Here is a 26,560-nt window from a genome sequence, read left to right as displayed (position 1 = left end):
AGGTAACTCCCACCCAGTTTATATACTGGGCATGATGTGCTGTGGTATGGAATAGCCCTTTGGCTAGTTTGGGACAGGTGTCCTGTCTCTGCTTCGTCCTGGTTTCTTGTGCCCTCATCACTGGCAGAGCGTGAGAGATTGAAAAGATCAGAGTAACTGCTATTAAGCAACAACTAAAACATCAGTGTGTTATCAGCATTGCTCTCAGACTAAAGCCAAAACACAGCATTGCACCAGCTACTACAAAGGACAGCCAAACCCAGGACAGTACCAAATGTAACTAACATGCAGCTTTTCAGCCCTCATTTTGACATCCAGAGCACATTGGGATGCTAGGTGTGACTGGTGGGATCCAGCCACCCACATGGGACAAGCTCCAGGAGCATCCCCACCCCTCTGCAGCTAACTCCCTGCAGGAGAGGCAGAGTCACCATCTCTTTGCTGTTGGCTAGCCCCTTCCAAGGAACCAGGCAACTGGGCAGGTGCTTCCCACCGGGAATCCTTTCTTTGGAAAACCTTCCCACTGACTCTGATAATCCTGAGCTAAACCAAATACAACGACACACGCAGGCCTTGTGATCAGTGTTCCTCTAGTTTATGGTGGTATAGCAGTGCACGGGCACTAAACGGAGCTGGGAGAGGGGTTGGGACCTGGGAAAACAAGATGTGCAGGTAGGATGTGGCATGAGGAGCAGAGGGACTCCTGGCTTTGCTGGCTGAACAGTTCTGTGTGGGGGCTAATGCCACTGGAGGTATTTTAAGGCTGAGATGGTGAAGAGAAAGGCTGTACTCAGTTGTGCCAGGCAGGGGAGACAGAGACCTGGTGTTATTGCCGTTAAGTGTCCAGCAGAGCAGCAGCAGGCCCTCACTGTATAACACTAGTTTCATCACTTAATGCTATTCAGGGGATTACTGACGCAGCTGCCAATCATACTGGCTGTGAGCTGGTTACAGGGTGAAAGCCACCTTGTCTTCCTGTGCAGGCCACCCCTGAGTCCCAGGGTGCTCCCGCTCACCTCCCTCGCTGGAGTTTTGTCAACGTATCCCACAAGCAGTGTCCTGGCAGAGTCCAATCTGACAGGGACTCTCCTCTGGCTCCCTTCGCTTCCTGCTCTCCTGCTGCCTCAACCTGCTCCATCTGCCTTCAGCAACTTCTCTTCAAAACTGTCCCACACCCCAACTTCTCATGCTGCTCCTCTCCATCTGGTGCCACCATACCTGCTCCTTTCCCTGCACACTGACCCTCACCTGGCCCTTTGCCTTTGGGCTGTGCTGCTTTGGGCTGCTCTCACACCATCTCTCCTAGATGGGCACAGCGAGAAAAGAGATATTGTCCCTCTCAGGCACTGGAGAAAACTCAGGCCTCCTGAGACCTGAAGGATACCTCTAGCTCGGGCTCCGAAGAGAGGACAGGGGAACTTGTGGCTGGCCTGGAAAGGCTCACATTTTCCAGGATCATGGAGTGTAAGAGACACAGAAAAGAGGCAGGGATCAGCACTGCCTATCTGTCCCCATGTGCAGTTAGGCCCTGAGTAGGACCTTGGAGGGGGCTGTCCCACCCAGGCACCAAACAAGCTTTCATGGTTGACTTCTAAGGGTCCCTCCATGTTCCTGGAGGTGACAACCCCACCTCTCACATTCCCCTCTGCTTTCACCCCAACAGTACCAAAGTTCTTGGTGATGGCAGGCAGATGGCCACGCATAACCTAGCCCAGCCACGTTTGTTCTCCTTGTATCCCCACATTTGGCTGTGTTGGGCACTACCCTTGCCATTTCCACACCTCTTCCCCAGCCCTTTCTTTCTCTCTTCCCTCTCCTCCTTGCACTTTTTCTTCCTACTCCATCACTTGGCTCAAATCAGCTCCCTGAGTCCTCCCTTGTCACTACCTGGCCAGTATAAACCATCCCTCTCACTTTAGATACTGGTGAAGGGATGCCCTGACTGGAGACACCAAATCTGGAGCTATCTCTCCTGGATGCCCAGGCAGGAGATGACACAGGCAAGCTACCTGCTTCTGCTCAGCCAGGGAGGCTCAGAGTGCCAGGTCAGGCTTCTCAAGGGTATTTAGATGCGACAAAGAGCTGCAAGGTTCCTACACACCTTGCTGTCACCCAAGCATGGTGAGGTTTCCCAAAGCACCCCTCTGCATTTCAGCTACTTGAAGGTCAAACTCTGCCTACAAAAAGCCAGGGGTAAATATTTTTGGTGCACCCCAGCATTTCAGGGCTGAAGTTTAGAAAGAGATGCTACGTGTCTGCAAGAGCACTGGTTGTGCTGGAATCACTTAGGCCGGGAGGTGCTTTGGAAAAGGTCCTGGGTCTCCAGCTGGTATCCCTGTGCATGGGGTCCCCATCAGGATGCCATCTATAGAGCATCCTTACTGCCTATGCTCCAGGGGTCCAGGATCAGCTGCCACCACCCAGCAGCTCTGTGGCATCCACCAAAGTTCCTCAGAAATGGGTTACTGAAACCACTAGACATATTTTAACATTAATTTAGAAAAAACTTGAGGTAAAACTGTTACCGGCAATGAATGCTTTTAGACAAGGCTTAGTAGGTTTTGTTACTGTGTCCCTCTTACTCAGACACCAGCAGAACTTGATATAGCTGTTTCACTTGTTCAAATAGCTGTCTGGAAAAAAGGAGAATATACAAATCCAAGCTGTGGAGGCTGCATTCAACACCAACCCCTCTGGCTTTTGGATAGGAACTGGAGCCATAAGGTACCCTCAAAATGATCATATTGTGTCTAGCTCTTCCCAAAGAAATAGTGTTAAAAAAAATGTATATAAATAACCAGAATCAAAAATATCCCCTAATTTCAAGGAAAAAAGTTTCTGTTCCAAACTAGACTGTTGCTGACCAGTATTTTAAGGCTTTGATTTTTTTTTTTTTTTTTTTTTTCAACTGAAGTATTTTTGGCATTTGGCAGTTGAAATGCACTTTGTGGGCAATGCGTTAGCTCCCTCTACAGCACTGCGAATTGAGACGGAGGAGTAGAGCGAGGCAGCAAGGGAGTGAACCAAAAATAAACCAAACTAAAGTAAATTGGGGCTGGGGAAAGTAGAACTTGCTGCAAAGTTTTCTGGGACAGAAGGAGTGATTTATGGATTTCTTCCTCATCATCCTCTGAGGAGAAAAAAGAAGAAAGAGAGAGGACCTGTCCACAGGACCGGAGGATGCTCCTGGCGGGTGCGAGGGGAGAAGGGAAGGAGGAGGGTGCTTTAGTAGAGTCCGCAGCCCCGCAGGTTGTTGGCGATGATGACATCCGTGACGGCGTCAAAGACGAACTGGATGTTGTTGGTGTCAGTAGCGCAGGTGATGTGCGTGTAGATCTCCTTGTTGGTGGACTTGTTCTTGCTCTCATACTGAGCCTGGATGTAAGCCACGGCCTCTGTGAATAAGTTTGGGCCTACAAGAAAGCGAAGGAAAAAGAGCTGGTTAAAGCAATCCCATAACCCTAAATCTGTAGGGTGCCTGCAAGCACCCTATCATAGGGATATGGGGGACTTATATGGGGCTGCTGCAACCCAGCCACCCCATCTCCATCTCAGGGATCTGGCCAGGATTGCCGCAAGGGAGGAGATGCTCTCTGACTGCCAGCTCAGCTGTATTTTTATTCTGGGTTGCTGTTTATAGTCTGCAGAGATGAAACAGATGAGGGAACTGAGGGTTAAACAGGCTGTGATGGGGAAACCAGCAGAAATTCCACATCATGATGACAAAAAAGAGAAGCAACCTGCCAGGAATGCAGCAAATGCTTAACCTGGTGGAAAGGCTTAGCTTTTGTTTCATTTTTAGACTTCGCTATTATATTTTCAGCTTTTGATGGAAAAGAAGAGCTAAACTGTCCATGAATTGAGGGCAGTGTTGGTAACTGTGCCTTCCTTTCCCTGACTAAGAGAAAAGGACATGGAAAGATCCAGCCTCTGTTACAGGGTGAAATGGGGTTTTCTCAAAGACAGCAACACACAGTGATAAATAATATAAAATGTGTCTTTTTTTTAGGAATTAGGATCGCAGTATGGTCTGCTGGAGCTGTGCCTAAAATCACACCATGAGGAGCTTTTTGTTGTGATGTATAGCAATGTCTGTGCCAAACCTTATTAACCATCAGGTTGTGTTAAAAGAGCTGAAGAGCAGTCATGCTAAAGAGCAGATCCTTTCTCATCTGTCCAGCCTTGACACTGGTCACACACAGAGCTCTGCTCGGGTACCTGCTTTGGTCTGAGAAACTCAGTTTCTCGGGCTGGCCTGGAGTGCAGCCCTGAAGGCTCTGGTACTAACACTCATGGATCCCTTGCCCTCTGTGATGCTTTACTGATGGGAAATGTGCTTATCTGCTAGAAAGAAGCTTACTTGGGCTTCAGATTTGCTGCAGTTGAAGGCAGCAAGTGGAAAATAACTTGCATGTAAATGTACATGCACTGTTACTTGAAGACACAAGTTTATGAAGGCCATGAGACTTGAAAATATGCCTGAAGAGAAGCAAAATATTTTCTGGGAGGAGGTTCTCACATGAAGACCTGTGTAAAGAATTTGGGAACAGCTCCACATGCTGCCACAACCAAGAAGGTATTTGATCAAAGGGAAGTTGCTTGTTTAAAGGTGTAAGGATTTAGGTGCTGGATTCCTTCTTGGAAAGCTGTGAATCACTAATGCCAGCTTGGTTTAAAACATGCCCTGGATTCTGCTGCTGCTTCTGTAAGTATTGTGGATTAATGCATGTTAAACGCATGAGTGAATTAAGCGGATGGAAACAGTCAGTGCTCTATCTAGCATACAGCAAGCAAATTTGTGGATACAGTCTTCTAATAGCTCTGTCAGCAGAAGTAACGGACATCAGAAACCTCATTTTATTAAAAGCACCTATTTGTGATGTAGAACATCTACTCATTTTATTTATAAGCTTTCATCAAATAATTCCTTTTAACTCCAGGGTAACTTTCTAATAATGCTGCTTTTTCACAAGGGCACAAGGGCTTCACCCTCGAGCTGTGGTCAGCAAAGCAGGAATGAGTAAGCTTAAGTGTGTGCTTGGGCCTAAAGTCTGGGCTAAAGTCCCTGCATTGCTGAATGCCTGAGGGGAGATATTCTTCACCTCTGGTTCAGATCCCTGTTGGATTATTTAGAAAGATTTTCAGCCTTCAGACTTCCAGACCTCTCTGAAGAGAGATAAGAGGTCTGTGGAGAGTCCCTGGCATTGTGATAACTCCCAGCTTCCAGAGCAGCACCTAGAAGAAATTTAGAGCATCTTTGGGATACTCTGAGATTTGGGAGGACTGATCTGGTTCACTTGAAGCTGAAGTGCTCCAGAAACAAGCTATATTTGTTTTCCTTTGTGTAGTCAGCAAAAGCTTCGCTACATGTGTATGAGGATCTGTCTCCATCAGACTCCTCCCTTGGGCTGGGATATCTTGAGAAGGCAAAGTTACATCTAAATCAACATTTCTTCTTGTTCCAGTCTCTCTGCCATCAGAGATATGTAAGAACATTATTTCAGAGTGGGGTTACTGGGAGACTTCAGAGAAGATTCACAAAACTTCATGAAGTTCATGGCATGATTATAATCTTCTGGTATACAGAAATGCTGCTAGAAAGAAGATGGTGATGAGTTGCTCTACAAGCCATCCGAAAGATGGCAAGCAGCAACCTAATTTTCAACCAGAAAAGTTTGAGTTTGGCTTTATTGTGACCTTTCCACTGTAAAAGCTGTGGAATTTCCATTATTAGATTTTTTAGACAAACATATCATGACTATGTTTGTTCTGTCTAGACCAAGCAGGTGAGCAGATGGCTGAAATGTGGTGGTAGTGACAAACATCCAAACCTTCCCCAGAGAGGAAGTCTGTAGATGTTCTTCTGAATGGAGTCATTCAGCTCCATGGCCATAGACCATTCAGCCCAAAGCAGCAGTGATGGATTGCTTTTGCCTGTTCACATTGAAAAATCAAATGCTCCGAAGTAGGAAGCTCTGGTTAATAATTTGTTGTCCTGCTCATAAGTGTGACACTCTTGGTACTCCCGGTTCATAACTCCATTTCCTGACAAAGAGATCTGCTTCTCTGTCAGCTTGATTCATCTGGATGTCTCCGATGAGCTTAAATAATTCATGACAATAAAAGTTTATTTTTATGCTGTCTCAGAATGGTAATGAGCGTTGGTGGAAGCTGGCGAGATGCAGCTGCAGCCTTTGCATGGTGATGTATTCCCATCATTAGCAGGTCAGATGCCAGGAAGCCAACAGAAGCGACGGCCTCTCGCATGCTGCTGTGTTGCAGAGCTTCTGTTCTGATCTCTGAGGCCTCCTTCTCCCCAGCCAAGACTGGGGCATGGTCTACTGTGGCTGTTCACTGCCTGCTCTATTGGCAGAGGTGTTGGTGGTCAATGCACCAGAGAACCAAGCGTCTTGTTTTCTATCTGCAGTTAACTGGAAGCATTTCTGTGTCCAGATGCTTGATGTCAGTGAGCCTGAGAGTGAAACTGTGGACCTCCTAAACTAACATGATAAAAACGTACAGCTTGAGCTGAAGCAGCCAAGCTGTGAAACCTGCTGTCTGTCTGCATGTTGGAGGGCTGATCCTGCAGCTGCTTGGTGCCTGGTAGTGGGTTCCAGTGGCCAAGAACCACAGAGGGATGCAGGGATCAAATACACTGCCTAGTGACAGTGGCCTTTTGGCAAAAAAAAACCTTGGGTTTAAGTCATCCTCATGTTTTCAGTGGACCACTAAACATGATGGGAATGATCTTATGTCATTTATTGATCTAAAACTTGCAGTGAAGGAAATGGGAGCTCTAGCCATGCACTTTTAGGCTGTGACACACGACAGTGTCAGCCTGGATGGAAATGCTCCACGATCCCTTTGCTATGCACTTCTGTACAGCCACCTTTCTCGTTACCTGTATACTCAGGAAAGCAGAGAGACAGTGGAGATTTCTTAATTTTCTCCTCAAATATGTCCTTCTTGTTTAGAAAGAGGATGATAGATGTATCTGTGAACCACTTGTTGTTGCAGATGCTGTCAAAAAGCTTCATTGATTCATGCATGCGGTTCTGCAATAGAAAGGAGAGATCACATGAGGCCAAAGACAGTGACTGAAGGACGTTCAACACATAGGGAAATCTAAAACAACTAAATTAAGGAGGAAAAAAAAAGCTACAATATACATAATAATTTGATGTATACATACAGCTCAACATATACGTACACAGATGCAATTCCTATAACATTTGACATACAGTTAGTAACTTAAGGGCATTTAACTATACAGAGCTGTTCTGATTTTGCATAGCATATAATTTACAGGATCCCAGCTCATAGAAATCGTCATGCACCATGCATGGATGGGGAGTTATTTTTGCCCTTTGATCAGATTTATGTGTTGGTGTAGCTCATGCAGATTTTCTACAACGTTTTCATTAACTTCTTAAACTTCTTTTTTCACTGTCTCGAGTGTGTGTGTCACACAACTGGTTGGATACATTAACCAAGGACTGGTAGATCCTTGAATTAATCTGGAGTTGGAAGCAGACACCAAGGTGACATAATTTTGGAAATGACCTTGCCGTGACCTTTGCCAGGTTTTGTTATTTTGTTTAGTGTTGCTGGGCTTTCTATTTTTTCCCATTTTTTCAGTTGTCTTGGAAGATGGCTCAACAGAAAGCATCTCACCGAGAGCAAAAAAGTGAAAAAGGAAGAAGAAATAGTATAAAATGGAAAAACTTAACAAAGGGCATCTGAAAACAACCAGACTAGAAGTCAGGCAGCTACCACTGATGTTAGCTCATGCCTCTACAAGAATATCAGCTACTCGCCAGCAGAAGAGCCACACATTCAAATGCACGCACAGCGAGAAGTCAGCTTTTCGGTTATAGGTCATGCAAAAAAAGACACAAGAAACGAGAGAGAGATAAGAAGAATGAACAAAACAGACCAGTTAAGAGAGTTGCAAAGTCCGCCACATGGTTTTATGGTGGTGGAAAGAGCTCACGGCAAAGTCAACCAACTGTCATGTTCCCTGTTGCTTTCAACTCTGTTTTTCTTTTATTTTTGTTGGTTTTTCTCAGTTCAAGAGAAGCTTCATACCTGCCAATTTGGTTGGTCTCTCAAATGCTCATTTTTTGGCCTTTGTTTGGCTAGATAAGGTCAGACGGCCGAGGAAAGGCTGTGAAGGTGCCGAGGCTGGCGATGTCGGGCGCGCAAGGCCGACGCCGGAGCGCGCACGCCGGTCGCGTGGCCATCTCTCAGCCGGGAGCCGGGGAGCGGAGAGAGCAGGCACGGTGAGGACGAAGCACACCCAAGAGTCAGGGGGTTATCAAACGCAAAGCATGGTATAGACCAGACCAGCTCCTCGGCTTTTCCCAGTGGTATCTCCTTGGGACAGTACTCCCCAAACCCGCTAATGAACATACAAGACTGGTTACAGCAACCACCTGTTGCTGTAACCTGAGAGATGCTGGAGAAGACAGGGCGGCACAGTCTCGTTGATGGAGGGGTTTTGGGAATGGGTGGAGCATGTTCCCCCTCCCTGGATTTGGAAATTCAGGATGCTGCAGGAGACAGCTGGTGGCTTTCACCCCTCTCTCGCTCCGTTTCATTCTTGTGCTGGCGGCATGATTGAGCCCAGCACTGTATTGATTAACACTTTCCTTTTCATTGATATACATTAGCTGCTGATGAATGTTTTAGTTAGATAAATGTGGCTCTGTGGATGAAGGAAACATCTGATCTGACTCAGAGTGCAACAAGACGTGCGTGATTTGCTGTACCATACACCACACGCTTTGCTACCAGGCTTGAAATGACCGAGCATCTCCCCACTGACACACAGGGAAGATGTGATCATGTACAAATGGAAAAATGCAGTTCCTTATTGGGTCTCAGTTGCAGGATGTTGCTTATCTGTATCATCCCATATCTGTGTGCTGGTTTTTGCTAACCCATTTTGTACTGGCTGGTGTGGGAGCCCCAGAGCAATGCTGCTCTTTTTTTACTTGTAATGTCAGAACTGCAACCATGTAGGAACCTGCAAAGGTTTTGTACAGGAGATCTGGCTACCCAAAGCCTTTGGGAAGAAAGAAGGCGGATGGCAGTCAGGGGAACAGACGGCAAATACAGTTAACTGTTTTTTAATCAGGATTCCTCACAGAACGTTCTTTATCACATTTTTATCACCCTTTCTGATTTAAAATACAAGCATGGAGAACATATGAACACTGCTCACGGGTTAAACCACAGCTCGTGTGCAGCAGCCATCAGCCTGGAGGTCAACATACTTACCATGCTGCACCCCACCAGCCCTGCACTAGGCTGCACAGACCACTTCCCAGTTGCTGGAAAGCATCATGGGTGACATTTGATTCCTTCTGTATGTGTTTGTAGGAGACCTCCAACAACTCAAGCAGACCCTGGCTAAGATGCAAGGATGGGGAGGCAGTCTCTGGGTACCACATGTAAAAGGGCAGACTGCTGCTAAAGGAGGAGTGAGAAGTTAAAGCTGTCAAATAACCCCCCTTCTACAAGTAAATCCAGAGTGAAAGACCCTTTTAGTCACTTATAGCTTCCCTAGGGTTCCTCTCAGGAACACCCATGCTGCTGTGATGGGGCAGACATGCCTGTTCTGCTAGGAGGCATTAAAGATTACACTTCTCATAGTTTTATAGTAAGTGATATAAATTACTTCACCTGCTTTTGCACCCATTATCCTGCTTTTTCCTACTTTATATTGGGTCTATCATTAAGGAAAGGGCTCTTGAAACACTGGCTTCTTAATGTCACTTCCTATTTCAAAATCAGTATTTTAAATCCTTATGCCTGCAAATACTTTATATCCCAAAAGCAAAGCAGCCCCACCAGCCATGTTAGAGACGACTAACCACTCGCCCATACAAATTAAAAGCCCAGTTAACTCTTCCTGTGCAGGACAAGAATTGCTTATCACTGAGTTCAGATGTCATTGCACACTTGTGTTCCCATCACTGATGTGAAGGTCAGACAGCTTTCTGCTAAGCATGAGGGAGAAAGGATGCTGTGGTCAAGACTCTGCTCAGGCAGAAACACACTCATAAATCCCATCTTTTTTCACTAGAGCATGGGAGGAGACTTGGTTATTTCTCCCACACAGAGCTGATTTTATTCTCCTCTATGATTAAATGCTAACTGGCATGTGAACTATAAGGTGCTGATGGTTATCCTAAGCACAGAAACTTCATATCCCCTCTCCTGCTTGTATTGCCTAAGATGCTCAAGCCACTTTCACTGGCTTTGTCACTCCTAAGGCAATTTCTAAGCACTGCAATTCAATTTCCTTGCCCAATGACAGCAGAGAGAGTATGCTAACCAGGTCATGCAATGAAATACGAACCAACAGACCAAGGATCACTAGCACAGCGCCTTCAATGCATCCCACGCTTAGCAATGGGGACATGAACAATACTTGCATGTCTTTGCTAGATAACCTAAATAGTTTGGATTCAGAGACATCAATGTGCAGCATGAACACCTCCCTTTCGTGCCATGACTTCTTTGAATTTACAATTTAAGAAATAAAGAGGATAGTCTTGGTTTTCAGTGATAGGCCCCATGCCATTGCTGTATTTTTTAAAAGTCCATTAGGAATTCCAGTTAGAAGGAAAAATGCAAATTTACATTTGTTAATTGTCTTAGCCAGTTCTACCCATTAATATGACTGCTGTCCCTCTCTCCTGACAGATTACAGGTCTGAGGCTTTTCCTCCTGTAAGCTCAGCTTACAAAACATAAAGATGAGTAACAAATGAGCAAAATAGCTTTGTTATGCAAAGACATAATCCACGGAGTTGTTCAGTCAGTTAAAACAGGATGTTCCCACTGTGTACAAATGCAGCAAAGAGTCCTGAAACTCCTTGTGATGGACTCTACAAAGCCAGATGAAGAGGCACATGCAAACCCCTGAAGACAGTGCCCTGTGCGTTGGATGGCCTGGGCATAGGGTATAATTTTGCCTCGTGAGCTGTAGTTGTTGGCTGTGCTTGGTAGCAATGGGACTGATGAAGGCATTGCTTGAATTTCCCTATAGGACTGGTCCTCTGCCCTGGGAGACAGGCATGCAGGAAAGCAGTTTATTTCTGCCAAAAGCGGTGCAAGTAGGTGTTCGGGGCAATGGAAGAGGCTGGATTCAACAGCACCAGCAGTTATCTGTGCAAAGTGTTGTCTTTATGGGTCATCACAGATGCAGAAAGTTCTCTTTATTTCATCTATGTCTTTCTGCTCTGGACATGGAGAAGTACTTGCTTTCCTCAGCTCCTGCCATGTTACTCTTTGTGTCAGGGAATTGGAGAGAATATACGTCCCTTATAAAAGACTGCTTGGTCCTAGGGGGTGATGGCTTTGTGTGCAATAGCCTTTTTTTAGCTGCTGCAGGAGGATGGGTGCTCAGCTTTTTAAAACAAAGACACAAAACCCCACAGAAAACCTGTAAGTGTGGAGCTGTGCTTTAATTTTAAGGGCAGGAACAGGTCAGGGGACATTTCACCCAGCCTTGTTTAACCATCTCTTTGCTCAGTCTTGTTAGAAAGGGTTCACAGCGAAGCTCTTGTTCATGAGCTTCTTTCAGTGAGACAAGCTGACACTACAACTAGGCTATTCCCAGTACCCTTGTGACTGAGCTTCTCAAAGCAAATCCCCTACATTAGGCTGACTTAATCTGAGCTGCAGTTTCACCTGCCCAAAGTGAAGTTCAACTTAAAAAAAGCGCCAAAAGCCCCTGTGAAATCCTGTGGTTACTGTCAACAAGAAAAAGCTGTTCTCCCTATGCTTTGCAAGCATTTTTTTGGGTGCCTGAGGTGTTCTTTTCCTCTTCATGGCTCCATGCCAGCAATGAAAGCTCTGCAAGTCTTTTCATAGTCAACAGAGACATCTGTGCAGCACCAACCCTTCAGTAGCTTAATACAGCTGGAAGTGCCTGGATCGTAGTAAGCATCTCTATAGAAAATGAAGATGGAGGAGCAGCATCCAGCTCACTGTCTCAGCTGCCTCCTCTTTGTGTTTTCTAAGTGAGAAGCAATAAAAGCTGATTTACGTCATGAAAGCCAGCAGATGTGACGGATGCAGACAGACAGCAAATCAGCTGACTGAAGAGATGCTGCTCTTATTGCTGGCTTTGTGGAGAGGAACCATGTTAGGAGGCAGGAAACGGAATGCTTGGGGTTTCAGCTGGGAAAGGGCCAGAGCCTATTGGTTTTCCACCTATGCTGGGGGTATAATAGGGCAGATAAGATCCAACTCTATCATTTTTTCTGTTTGGATTGGCCTCGCTCAGGGTTGTTTATTTGGGTTAGGCAGTGGCATCCTGCAGGCACAGCAGTGCCAGTGCTGAATCCTCTCCCTATTTACAGTGAGTGTGTAAGACAACAGCAGCTGCCTCTGCCCTCCTGTTGCTCAGAATCCCCGGAAAGGCTTTGAGAAAAGGAATTGAAATAGCAAGCAAATGTCAGCTCTCTGCCAGAGCAGTGTGAGCCTGCTTTCCTGGTGCAAAAGGAAAGTTGGAGATGTATAAATCTGTTTTCTGCAGTGGAGCACTGCAGAGGGCAGGCCGAGCTGGCAGCCTGCTTGTCACTGGGGTGGTGCTGGGGGACGGACAGTCACTGGCAGAGCTCAGCATCCCAGGAGAGATGCTGTAACCTCCATCTCAGAGGAGCTGAGTTAAGGTTGACATTTAAAAATGGCACTGACATTCAAGCTCTTCCTTCTTGTGTACTGTGGCTTTGAACCACACCTCTGGCACCCAAAGGTGACCTGTATTAAAGCCTGCCTTTGGCTTCACCGTTTGGGTGTTACAGCCCAAGCTATACCTACAGATCTCCTTGTTCCCTGCTCAGGTCACAGCTTGGCCTCGTGCCTCCTGGGGCTGCCTTCTCCTTATGTATTCGTCTTTATCTCATGGTTGTTCTCTCGTGCTCAGCTACAGAGCTCTACGGCATTGAGCTAATGACTTGGTTTTTCAAATCACGTCAGGTGACTTACGTTCCTTCCCAGTAAATCCTACAGGAGTGAGCATCCCTGAGCATATTAGGGCCAGGATCAGAGGGAGGTGGCAGCTGAGGATTATAAATAAATTGACATATGAGGGTGTAGGGTATCTCAGTCAGACTGGAGGGACATAGTCATGATGTTAATATCAGCCTGAATTCTAGCATCAGTACAACCCAAACAACCAGGTGACTTCCATCAGTTTTCTAGAGCTCATAAACCTGAGTTAAAGAGCCTAGAAACCACAGCCTCCTCCCAGCCTTTTTGGGACAAGCCAACTGATACCTAACAGCAATCTTTTCCTCAATTTCTTCCTCATTAACACTTTTCTGCAAGCCAACCCCTTCAGCAGCAGGAGAATAAAGAGCCTCAGAGGGACAGAGTAGGCAGGATTGGGCCCTCCATGCTGCTGCAGAATGGACACAGATAAAATCGTTACCAAGTCTGAGTATGGCCTCCAATTTATTTTTGCAAGACAAATGCAGCTAGGTGCTTGCTGCAGGTATCTCCATTAGACTGACTGAACGGCCAAAATACACTAATGAGTCTTCTTGCATCCTCTCTGTGTATTTAATTCACTTGCATTAATTGCACTTTAATACCACGAAGCATACAGGTCCTCACTAGCTCTATTTCCAGATGGCATTTTGAGCCTAACGTCACAGTGGGAAGTCATAAAAGCTCTCCTAGAGCAAATTACCTGAGGAATCAAACAGTTCCAGTCTCACTTAGGAAAATGAATATCTGTAGCCTGAAGAAATGGGTTATATTCCTAGCCTGAGTCTGCCTTGGGCGTGCACGACCGTCCTGCACCTCTGCACCGTGGCACAACTGCTTCCTTAACATTTGTTTTAAGAGCCCACCTCTATCTCCTCTTTCTAGATAAAGGATTCTGTTAACACGTTTTGAAAACACACAGGCCAGTTAGAAAGGAGACATAAAACACTGCGACTTTACCAGTGCAAGGAAGCATTACCTGGGCATGCAGACTTGATTTTGAAGAGAGTGGAGGAGGACACATCTCCCCAGGATTTCAGAGTCGGGGGGAGTGACTGACAAAAGCACATTACTGTAGCAGCCCAGTGAGCATTCAGTCATCTCTGAGTAGTTGCTGGCTATGCAGTATTCCATAAAGAAGTGTTGGGTCCTCCAAGACCCAGTTAGACTCACCGTGGTTTCATCTTCATGAAGCACCTGGTCGTAGCCACTCAGTGCGACACAGAAAATGATCGCTGTAACATCCTCGAAGCAGTGAATCCACTTCTTGCGTTCTGACCGCTGGCCCCCAACATCAAAGAGCCTATGGCACAAGAGAGGGCCATCAGTGCCTGCTCCTTCTTAAGTACAAGGAAACTTCAGCATTCTTGGAATTTCACAGAAAGGTTTTGGTTGAAAAGGATCTTCAGATCACACAGTTCCAACTCCCTGACACAGGCAGGGACACCTTCCCCTAGACCACGTCCAACCTGGCCTTGAAACACTGTCAGGGATGGAGCATACTGTATCTGGAAGGCTCCAAACACAAAGCAACACGTCTTTTACCACTGACTTGGTTTTCCTCTGAGACTGGAGCTGAGGAGGACCAAGAGAAGCATTTATAGCAAGGGATGTGGGGATGTGTGGGAGAACCTCAGAACTGTGCTGTGTCCCATATTATCTGCAGAAGGAGAGACTGCATGCTCTTCAGCTTTATATACTCTAAATACTGTTTGTGTGTGGTTTTGTGCCTTCATGTCCTTTTCTCTACTGGCTGGCATCATGAAGGTCAATACACAGTGTTAACCACATGTGACTGACTTGCTTTAGGGAAAAGATTTGGCCAAATATTTTTACATTTATGAGGCTTGATCAGGCTTGACTGGGGGTCAATCTTATATTACACCTCCCAGCAAAGAGGTGCCATTTGGGTTAGAAGAAGCTACCATGAGCTCCCATCTTAAAGGCAGTGATTTTCAAGACAGGATCATATTGCTGACCCTCTAAAACACCGTGCCTTCTGCAGTGGGAGTCATCCATGCATTAACTAGAATTTAACAACTTCTCCTTTGGGAACTAAGGGAAAACTCTGTGGCAAACAGATGTACTGAAAATTTACTGTGCACTTAGACTAACCTGAAGTGGAGGTTTTTGAATGTGAAGTGGGTTTCTACGATGCCAGTTGTTTTGACTCTGGTTCGGAGGATATCCTGCTCCGTGGGCTGGTAGTCTGCAGCTCCAATTCGATCTAAGCTGTCTAGGTAACTAAGAGAAAAAGTGAAAAGAAAAACAAAACAGATAAGAATAAAGCACACATTAATCTTTGTCAATCTCAGATGAATCCTTCTGCTTCCTATTAATATTTTTCAATCTCATTTTTCATGGCTGAATGTATTGTAGTATATCCTATTCTGGTGAAAAACAAACCCCACTAACCTACGCATAAAATCTGATAGTGAACTGAAAGCAGGAAATTAAGTGTGCATGTGTTGTGAGCCCTGATTGCTATCTGTGAAAACACACAGCTTTAACATTGCTTGCTATTTTTATTCCCTGAGGGACAAAGTGCCCAATCTGTCCATTGTACTGGATTCTGTATACACACATGCTTTTCTGCAAGGGTTTATTCAGGTAAGAGGTTGGGGCATATAGATCTCACTCCCAGCACAGGCAGGTCAAGTCACTTTTGGGAGATGCCTGTCTCTCTGCTAGTAAGGGAGGGAGGCTTGGTGGCTTGTTCTGAGGAGATGCCTTGCTTTCAGTCAGCTCAGATGGCAGAGATGAATCTCTGCCTGAGTGAGTCACTGCTTCAGTTTGAAACCAGCATAGGGAGGGCTGGGACTGCGGGAGATGCAGCACATGGAAAAAACCCAGGAGCCAGATTAGATGGTAATACGCTGGGAGTATAAATTCGGGGTTTTGGTGGGCTAGAGGGGAGATTTAGCTTTCTAATACACTTGGATATTTTTAAAACATTTACCCTTATTCTACTGTGAACATCATTAATGCCTCCATAGGCTGAAACTTTGGGCAAGAAGTCCTGTCTTTTGGCATGACATGCTTTTGTAGAGGAGCCCACAGCTGTGCACATACAACCACAATCCATTTTTTTGTACCCATTCAAGGCAACTTTTCAAAACAACTCAGCCCAACTAAATATAATTTATAAAGAAAAGAGGATCTTGGAATACAGTTTAACATGAATTATAAACACAATTCTGCATCAGATAATAAAGTCTTTCTTGCCACCATCAAGCTGCACAGATACTCCAGTTCCTCTGAAGAGGGGTTTGATGTGTATTACAGGTTCTAAATGCCTACCCCTAGCCCCAGGAGCATCAATCTAATGCATGTGAGGTGTTTTCAATACACTGTGAACCTAATAAAGCAGGTCTGTGCACGAGCAGTCATCTTGCCCTTTGATCTCTGTGCTCTTGGCAGTGTGGATGTCATCCAAAGGGACAGCAAGACAGGAGGTGACATGCCAAGGTTTTAACACTCTGTATTAAAAACTTATCTAGTCCCAGTAAGTTACCCAATCACAATCACATGGTAATGAGCACACTTCCCCCTATGCCTTGACAAAGCTTGGCCTGAAGGTGATGCCCTGTCCTGCCGCTGGAGATGTTTTCCCTGGTGCATCAGAAAGCAGGAAAAAAATTCCCATTTGTGTCCTGGAGGGAGTGCACTGAGCCAGGGCTCTGGAGCTGGATGCATGGTGTGCTGGGGCTGTGCACTCTGTTGCCCAAGAAAACTCACTGCCACTGGCATTCATGCCTACCCAACCAAACTCCATGCTAATGTGAAAAACATACCTCGCCCTGCTCCCATCACGTTATTTTAGCTACCCATCATATTTATCATTCATTATTGCTAAAGAATTGCAAGAATCACATCACCCAGAGAAAAGTATTTAAGCTAAACAGGCTTATTTTCGTTCCAAGCAGTTAAAGCCATTGTGGTTTTGTGACAGATGCTCCCTTAATAGCCTGATGATGGGTCCTGGATGGAAGAATGGGCTTCATTTGAAATCAGATCCTCTGCAGTGACGGCTGAAGCCATGATCACTCATCTATTCACAACTGATGTCAACTCCTGTTATTTAAGAGACAGCTGCATTTCTTCACATATCCCTACAGACCAAGGCAGCTCTGCAGTGCTGTTATTCAGAGACCCAGGTTCTCCTCTGTCCTCAGGAACAAAATACTTCAAGGTGATGGTAAAAAGTGGAGGTGTAAGAGAGGAAGGATTTTCTTTTCCTCTTGGAGTTCTTGGCAGTACCCTGAAGGCCCTTATCACTTTCTCCATTTTCTGTAATTTTCTATCATTCAGCTCTCTCCAATTTAAAGTTCCCTATCAATTACTCTTGCCTTTGATGTCTGCCTTTAGTGCTGGGAGTGCAGCAAATGACAAAATCAGCTGCAAACTGGCCAAAGGGTTTGGCACCACAGCAGCATAGTGCTGGAGGAGTTCTTTACTGGAACTGCTGCCTTCAACCTGCGACAATTTACTCGTGAACAGCAGCATCATTTGAACCCCAGGCCCTGTGCTGGGATGTCAGGGGGTTCTCACTCTTACGGCATGCACAGCCTATAGCTCTTCCACTTGGTGTTCACTGGGCTGCCTAAAAACAAATTAGCTCCAGATTAGCTGCATACAACCTGTCTCTGAGGTCTGGAAAGCCTCACTTTCCTTCACATTGCTGTCTATGGAGGTGATGCAACCACATGTGCCTGGCTCCACCTGAGTTACTCAGCAGGATTGGAGATCTGGGGGAGATTAGCAGTAGAGCAAGGATGGCTGAATAGCATCCATCCCATCCACCCTATCCTCCCTGACAGCACCCAGCTTCCAATCTCACTTGGGATATCTCCATAGGAACCTTGGCTGGAGGGCCTCTAACATCTGTCTGGGTAAGGGCACTGCTTCCCAGTACTTAGTGACAGAGGAGTGCTCATATTGCCAACACTCAGCCTGTCTGGACTTCAGGTGACCTGACCTCTGCGAGTCCAATGCCTCAGTCACTCTCATGCCAATACCTCCAGCCCAGCTCCAACACCTTTTCTGTTAATTTGCCTCTTCATCTCTTTCCTCATGCCTAGTCTTCTCCCATTCTCCATGTGTTTCTCCATGACTTAGATTCTTTTAGTTGCCTGGGTCTGCTTTTTGTCTGTTCATGGTAGTCTCGATGAGGGTCAACCATCCATTTCTATGAAGGTATGCAACATTTTCAGTGCTGTTTTTGAGGCTGCATTCCAAAACTGCTTATTCCTCTGGCTGCTCTCTCTGGAATTTCTACTATCTGAGGCTGCAGCAGATATCTTTTGCTCCTAGAGTTGGCTGCACTGAGCGGGACCCCATCAGTGCATGCACTCCATGAAGTTCAACTGCAGAAGTGTGCTGTCTCATGGCTGACACTCTAACATCCAGCTGAATGGGAATGGGAAGCTCTGGCAGGCTGCTGTTTGGATGTTCAACTGATTTTAGCTGCTGATTCTCCTTGGTTCCTGCTGGAGGTATCTCAGAGGCCTCATCTGGTGCACCCTGCCCATGCTGCTTGTTTGGACCTGCTGGTCTCCTGTGGGTAAGCTTGAACCGGTGGAGGATGGGATGTGTTGGGGGTACTACCTCTTTGGGAACAAGGAAACCCAAGTATAGGCAAACTGCTACATGTGGTGCTGGATGACACCATTCCCTTTGAACCACAAATCTCATGGCCAAACTGTTGCTGGAGCTAATTAGTTGTCAGAGCCAACAGGCTCCACAACACATAATCCCCTCAGAAAGTGGCATCTGTTTAACCAGCAGAAATAAGAGCGCTTTGGAGGCCATGGAGCAAGCACTCAGCTCTGCCCCTGATGTATTATCTTCACTGCATGGTGCTGGCGTCTGAGCTCCTACCACTTCCCAGCTCCAGGGTTTGCCCACTGGAGTGGAGGCATATCTGAAATGACACATCATCTCTTATTTGCAGCCTGCCTTACCCAGGGCTTGAAAGGGTTAAGAAGAAAGGCTAGAAGAGGTTTTTGAGTACAAGAGCATTTATACTCCTGAGCCAAGCAGCTCCATTACTGCTTACGTCTTTTATCTTACATGCTTTATGTTGAAGCAGATTGCAAGTTTCTGAGTCACCCTGTTTATCAGGGTCAGGGAGGTGAAGCCCAATTATATTATGGTGCTAAAAGCAAAAATGCACGAGAAATGGCATTTCCTAAAACCAGGGAGAGGATCCCACCAAACTGAGGCCACGAAAGGCAGATGTTCTGTAAAGACTAGCTGGTACTGAGAATCTTCACACAGTAATATTGAAAATAGGGAGCAAATGTAGTTTCTTGTGCCTTCATTTGCTGTTTCCAACATCATCTGGTAGCATCACTGTTGATGCCAGAGACACTGCATGGAGAAAGGGCTCCTGTCAGAGCTGTCCCATGGGAACAGACCAGCAACAGCAGCCTACGTGCAGTGCGTGGACGGGGACTTCTCCCCAGGCACTCTGCTACCACAGGAACCTTCTCCCAGGGTTGTACTGCCTACGCCAAAGGCTCTGCTAGCTGCTTCCTTGGATGGAGAAGTGTAGCTGAGGCCGCAGGCTGTGGGCAAAGCTGGATACCTGTGGCAAAACTCACACAGATGCATATTCACGTCTGCTGAGGTTAATGACAATCAAATGGTTAAACAACACTTGGGTTTTTTTTGCCTCAGAGGTGGCACCTTGGCAATGTTTTTGCAGGCAGCATCCAGCTTGCACTGTGCAAACCTGAGGTGCTCACATCCTCAGCACTCCACAAACTGTGGTGCAGCAGCAACCACAGCCTTGGACTTCGTCTGAGGCAGACAGAGGAGTGGGAACTTCAGGAGAGCAAGTCTGGAGACAGCAGCATCTTCCCAGCTGCCCCTCTGTCCTGCGGTCCTGCCCTCTGTCCATGTCTCCTCCGTGAAAGAAAGGCCATGCATGGGATACTCCAACCTCATTCTGTTGTCTTGGTTGCATCTGATTGAAAGAGCAGATCCACATTCATCAATGGATGCAGTTGAGTCACCACTGGGTTAGTTTTCACTCCATATAAGTGTGCGCTCGCAGCCCAGAAAGCCAACCGTATCCTGGGCTACATCAAAAGGAGCGTGACCAGCAGGTCGAAGGAGGTGATCCTGCCCCTCTACTCTGCTCTTGTGAGACCTCACCTGGAGCATTGTGTGCAGTTCTGGTGTCCTCAACATAAAGAGGACATGGAACTGTTGGAACAAGTCCAGAGGAGGCCATGAGGATGATCAGGGGACTGGAGCGCCTCCCGTATGAAGAGAGGCTGAGGAAGTTGGGTCTGTTCAGCCTGGAGAAGAGAAGGCTGCGTGGGGACCTAATAGCAGCCTTCCAGTATCTGAAGGGGGCCTATAGGGATGCTGGGGAGGGACTCTTTATCAGGGAGTGTAGTGACAGGACAAGGGGTAACAGGGGAAGTTTAGATTGGATATAAGGAGGAAATTCTTTCCTGTTAGGGTGGTGAGACTCTGGAATCGGTTACCCACGGAGGTTGTGAGTGCTCCATCCCTGGCGGTGTTCAAGGCCAGGTTGGATGAAGCCTTGTGTGGGATGGTTTAGTGTGAGGTGTTCCTGCCCATGGCAGGGGGGTTGGAACTAGATGATCTTGAGGTCCTTTCCAACCCTAACTATTCTATGATTCTATAAGAGGTTCTCGAGGGTCAGCTCCAACATTGTGTCCTGGCAAATGATGAGTTTTTAATCAAGGCTATCACAAGCATGATCATCTCATCTAACTCCAGACCTTTATGTAAACATGCCTCCTTCCTAGTTCACGGATGGAAGGCTATGTGAATTCATGCTTAGCTTGTTCTTCAGCTTCTTTCTTCCTTTCACCAATGATCACACAGCTCAATGTACATCTAGCATTAAAACCACTTACTATTTAGTGACTGTAGAGTAAGGATTCCAAGGATAAGCATGAACTTACAGAGTGTCAGTCATCGTGTCAGTCATCGTGTCAGTCATGGCTTGACTTCGCGAACGAAGACTTGGTATGATGCTACAGGGCTTTGCAAGTGTGGGTAAACCCTTTGGGCCTGTGCAGAGGATTTTTTAGGTGAGGCACAGCGTGCGCAGAACACGCTTTACACCTGAGGTTTATCTGCCAGGGCCTAGCGAGCTTGGACGATGACAGCAAAGTCCTCAGGTCATAGGTTTGAGTAGAGTATCCTTCTCTGAGATGGAAGGCCTTACAGGGCTATATGAGCTCCATCTGCTCGGGTTTGAAGTTAGAGTTGTCCTTCTCCTAGGATGGTTGCCCGAAGGTTAGTGAGCCCATCCTGCCCATGGACACACTTTGTCTGACCCTTCAGTTGAGATGTGTTACATGGGAGACCCTACCGGAGGCATACGCCACCACCAGCATAGCTCCCAACCTCACAAGGGCATGCAAGCTCTTTCACTACGACAAGGGGGTGCCCGTGAAAGATAGAGTGTCAGTAGTGACTCCACAACAGCATAGTAAATTCTCCTAGTATCTTCTACCAGAAGAGAAAAACCGTATAGGCACTGCTTCTCAAAGGTTTGCAAGGTATGGCTACGAGGGCACCCTGTGCTGGGCAAACACCCACAGGATGTGGCACCATGGAGTTTTTCCTGCAGATGCCATGCCCAGCTCTATTTGTTGTTTTATTTTAGGGGAAAGGGAGAAATAAAGCACAGCCCACTGTCAGAACCCAGCACTCATCCAGCACACACAGTGGTGATGCAACATGTCTTAAATAATCACCAGTTATAAAAGGCTCGAAATGCAGCCAAGCAGAGGCATCATGTCCCTTCAAAAATCAGTCCTCTCTGAGGGTGAGGAGCAAGGCATGCTCGCATGTGCAAGGCCCTCCCACCCTCATCATCAAAGCCAGACCAGTGTCACATACTGCTGCCCACGCACATCCAGGTAGGTTATGGCAGGCAGAAGAGTCCTTAGAGGATAATGAATTCAGCTAAGAGGGCAAGAGCATATCATGGTGTTTTCTAAGCCCAGCCCAGAGAAGAGGAAGGTCTTGGGAATTCAGTCCTGGACTTTGAGCAATGTGTTTTGTGTTTCTGGCTGTGTACCCCTCTCAGCCAGTCCTGCCTTAATGGGAATGACATGAATTACACAGCAGTCAATTCTGTCCTGCTGCTGCTCCTGATAAATCTCATTTCACTTCCAACCAGATGAGATACAAGCATGGCCACTCCCCGGTTTCCCTTCATTAAATCCAGCCAGCCACAAGCCACTTCTGGTGCCTGCTTCTTGCAGGCTGCTAACAGCCAGAGTAATAGTCACCAGGCCCAGAGGTTACTGGGTTTGTTTTCCTCAATGAACTCTGCTGGATGCCCTGGGTTTTCATTATTCTCCATTGGGAAATGAAGAGGAATGTCCCTCCTATTAAAGGACCAAATCCTAATTAATTAAAATCTAAAAGTGTCAAATCTTGACAGAAGGGATGCTGCGTTGCGTAAGTTTGGTTTTTTTTCCTCCTGCACTGAAGCAGGGCTGTGCAGGGCTTGTGCATCAAGATCAACTTGACAAGTTGATATTAATACTAATGATAGACAGGAGGAATGAACAAAAGCAGGTTGGAGTTTAGCTGCCCTAGTTAGACTTGCAGTTTTCCTAGGAAAGCAGATGTGGGCTCATCTTTCTGCATTTGTTTGAAGTTTGAAAACTGGATGGGATGCAAGAGGAGATGACGAAGATTTTCCTTTTTTTTTTTAAACACATTGGAGCCCTTACAAAAGAGAAACACTGTGTGTCTGGATGAGATCAGTGACCTACCTAGTTTAACTAATGTCCAAGAGCAAATGTTCAGAGGAGTACAAATTCAGGGCAAATATGCAATGCTCTTTTTTCCCAGTCTCCATTACTGCAATGGATAAAAGAGTTTCAAAGAGAAAGTTGATAGTTTTATATTTGTTACCCATCAATAACTTTTATTCCACAATTCTGTCTAATTGCTTTTTGAACCAATGTAACCTTCTAAGAGTCACATCTGCAGCAAGGAATTTCAGCTACCCTGTCTGTGAGAAAATGCCTCTTCACGGCTTTTAAACTGCCACATCAGAGTTAACTTTGTTAACCACTCTATGGAACATCTCTGCTCCCTCTCCTCCCTATTCCCCACTTGTTCCTCTGTAGACCTCTCTGTAGACCACTGCACATCCCCCGTGGAGCATGTCTGCTCTGCTCCCGAGACATTTCTGCATGGGAGCTCTTCAGAGCCTTTCATTACACCAGGAAGGGGTCTTCCTCATCTCCTGGATCCTAACCAGGCAATATAGGATCTCCTGGATAGGTATCCATTGCCCTGGATGGCGAGAGGAGGGAGCCACGACTGCCTTGCTCTATACATAACATTTGCTTTACAGACAGTTAATATAATGCTACTTGGAGAACTGGACAGTTTAACACCAGCCCCCTCAGAGCTGTGGCATGAGCAGATCTGGTGGTTTGCCAGCAGCAGTGTAATCTCTACTAGAAGTGTCCTCATCTGTGCAGTACCACTGTTTACATAAAGCTGCTGTGACTTGAAGCACTGTTTATCGCAGAGCTGCTGACCACAGGGCACCCTCACCTTTTTGTTTTATAAACAGATTTTCACAGAGGCTGGCTGGATCTTTCCAGCAGCGCTATGGGAACCCGAGCCCACTGGGATGATGCACAGCTTGGGCCGTGCAAGGTCTTCTCTCCTGGTGGCCCTGCATGCAGGTGTCCTCTACATGCCCGCGCAGGCACAGGGGCTGAAGCAGAGGAAATCTTAAAAGCTCTTGCTTTATGTAAGCCTCTGCTTCTTCCCAATGACCAGCCCTGAAGGACAGTAGCTGAACTGGAGCAGGGAGGTGGGACTCAGCACCACCCTGGAAGTGAGCAGGATCTATGCCTAAACCTTTACGCAACATAGTAAGTGGGTTTGATGTATTTTTTATCTTTAGGACTGCTGTTCTAAACCTGCTGACAGTGGAGCTGACGGCTTTCTATACTGTAAAAGAAAAAAAGAAGAAAGGAAAGAAAAGGAGGGGCTAAAAATAAGCTGTGGGGAGTTTGGGATAATGAAGGGCTTGTTCTAGGAAGGAGCCCTGAGTAGAGGATGCAGCCTCCGCTCAGCCCAAATGGGAGAGATGTCAAGGACCACAGCTCACCATGTCCCACAGTGAGCACACTGAGCTGTTTCACCCCAGTGTTCCTCACATCCCACAGCAGCCAGTTCAGTTTGGCCCCAAGGCCATCTTGTGAGCTAATTACTCAGAATTATTCCAACCCTGAAAAGCAGACACCACAAATGAAACCAGCCCCATGGACTTTAACGTGTTGATGAGCCACTGGCCAGAAAGATTCATTAGGGTGCTAACAAAGGCCTAGCGCATCTATTTACACACTTGTGGCAGTAGGGAAGCAGCGTTAACATTTTAACATCTCCATTTTTAGCATTAACATTTTAACATCTTCATTTCTAGGCTGGAAGGAAAAAAGAGAGCTGCAGCACTACAGTTTTTGTAGTGCTAGGTGTCTGCTTGCAGCAGAGATAGCACTGGGGAGGGATTCAGATCTAATGCTATGAAGGCAAGTGTTAGTTAATGAGAACTGTGCTCTAGTATCAAGTCACTAGAGGATGCCCATAGCTGGATGACAGTACAATTACAATGAGTGGGGTGGGTCTGTCGGGAGCTGACTTCAATTTGAGGCCCCATTTATCCACTCACTGTGCTGAGGAAGATGGATTGCTAGTGATGGAGTGGGAATCATGTTTCCGGATCTCCTCATCTGTCCATTGTCCTGACCTATTGGCAAGCTATGGGGATTTCTGATTTCATAGAATCACAGAATCATAGAATAGTTAAGGTTGGAAAGGACCTCAAGATCATCTAGTTCCAACCCCCCTGCTATGGGCAGGGACACCTCACACTAAGCCATCCCACACAAGGCTTCAATCCAACCTGGCCTTGAACACCGCCAGGGATGGAGCACTCACAACCTCCCTGGGCAACCGATTCCAGTGTCTCACCCATTTAAGTATTACTGCTAGAAATCATGGGTATCAAAATCAGCCAGTGCTGTCTTGTGGACAGATGTGACCCACAGATAGCAAAAGCAAACCTGGGAAGTTTTACCTGTGGCTACATGCTAGAAATGTCTTAATCATCCTAGACATCCTATAGGTGGATGTCTTGGGCGTGTGAAACTTGTGCTATGCAAATGGGCTTTCTGGTCCTTCTCAGCAGCTATCAGGCTGAGGCTCCCCCGAGAACAGCTTTGCTTGTGGCATTGCAGCAGCCTGTTTCAGCTGGATACAGAAGCAGAAGACATGTAAGGGAAAATTCATGGATTTACTCATCCCTTTGGAAAACATTCAGCTGAATCATAATTATTAGGAGATCTGTTTGTCATGTATCAACTTAGCTGGATCATTCCCACCAGGGAATGCTGTCACCTGGGTCAGGCTGTGCTGGTGAGATATCCTGCTGATCACTCACTTTTCTTCTCTCCCTCTTCTACGGGTATGAGCAACCTCACAGAGGTCTGTAATTTAGACCCTGGCATCACACAACCACCTGTGGAGGGTTAGGCTCCTGCAGCCCACCAGGCAGTGGTCTGGGTTGTTCTCAGGTCTCTGCAGGAGTGGGCTGATCCCTTTGTTCAGCTGAAGATGCATCAGGGATGTGTGCATGATAAAATCAGTTTGGGATACTCCCTGCAGAACAGCCTGGCCACAGAGGTGGTGTGGCTCTGCAGGAGATGAGCGCAGGACACCACCCAAAGGCGTATACTCCAACACGGCTATGGACAGCTACTGTCCATCCACTTGAGGCTCTGCAGAGGCCTCTTCCTGTGCCCTGGGGATATGTCCCTGCCAGAAGCAGGCTCTGCTGTCTGCCCATGCACCTGCCACTGACCACGTCTCGTGGGAGTGATTCGCAGGCCAAAATGCTGCAGTACATCAGGTGGGCAAACCAGGAATCCCAGTCTGCTTGGTGGGAAAAGTTTGGACCAACCGCGGAGCACTTCACTTCCAGTGGGAGCATGAAGCTGGCCCAAAGCAGTGTTAGGTCTGAAAAAAATCAGGAGTTCTTCCAGACAGCATGAACTTTATTGCCAGTAACCGCTTTTGCTGAGCTTCCTCTTGGCTGCAGAAGGGGAGGAGAGCATCTTGAGCAGATGTTTGGTTAGACAAGCATCGCCCTTGCCCAGCCCACGTTTTTGCACTCTCTGCTACTGGAGCACCTCAGCTCTTGCTGAGCATGATGATGTGTCCTCCCAACCTCCAACCAGAGTGGGGAAATGTTATTAATAACACTTGCTTTAGGAAGAACAGAAGTATTAAAGGGATAGATCACTTGCCTGATGACATGATGGGAAGTCTGTGATGGCACTTGGAAGTCACTTTGAGCTCCCTAAATTGCAGTCAGGAGCTTTAACCACCAGACCTTTCCATACTGAGTTTTATAACCCTTAAGCAATATTCTCCCACGCTTTTAATAGGGATTCTAGTAGTGGCAGATCAAGCAAGGGTGGTAGATATTTGCTAGCCTATTATAAGAAAGAAATCTATTCCCT

At 46.6% G+C, this 26,560-nt stretch overlaps 1 protein-coding gene across 1 annotated transcript in view; it reads right to left on the bottom strand.

Annotated features, from left to right (window-relative positions):
• Positions 1 to 526: 526 nt before the first annotated feature.
• LOC136005055 (guanine nucleotide-binding protein G(o) subunit alpha) overlaps positions 527 to 26,560 on the bottom strand; it is a 135,966-nt gene continuing 109,932 nt past the window's right edge. The window contains exons 5-8 of the mRNA XM_065662168.1: positions 15,123 to 15,251; positions 14,181 to 14,310; positions 6,902 to 7,055; positions 527 to 3,413 (exon numbers count right to left, since the gene is read on the bottom strand). Of these exons, the coding sequence (XP_065518240.1) occupies positions 3,226 to 3,413; positions 6,902 to 7,055; positions 14,181 to 14,310; positions 15,123 to 15,251 (601 nt within the window). The 3' untranslated portion in view covers positions 527 to 3,225. The remainder of the gene's footprint in view (positions 3,414 to 6,901; positions 7,056 to 14,180; positions 14,311 to 15,122; positions 15,252 to 26,560) is intronic.

Source organism: Lathamus discolor, chromosome Z, assembly GCF_037157495.1.
Source record: "Lathamus discolor isolate bLatDis1 chromosome Z, bLatDis1.hap1, whole genome shotgun sequence".
Lineage (NCBI taxonomy): Eukaryota > Metazoa > Chordata > Aves > Psittaciformes > Psittacidae > Lathamus > Lathamus discolor.
The sequence above is the reverse complement of the archived record's forward strand: the minus strand, read 5'-3'. Positions and strand labels throughout refer to the sequence as shown.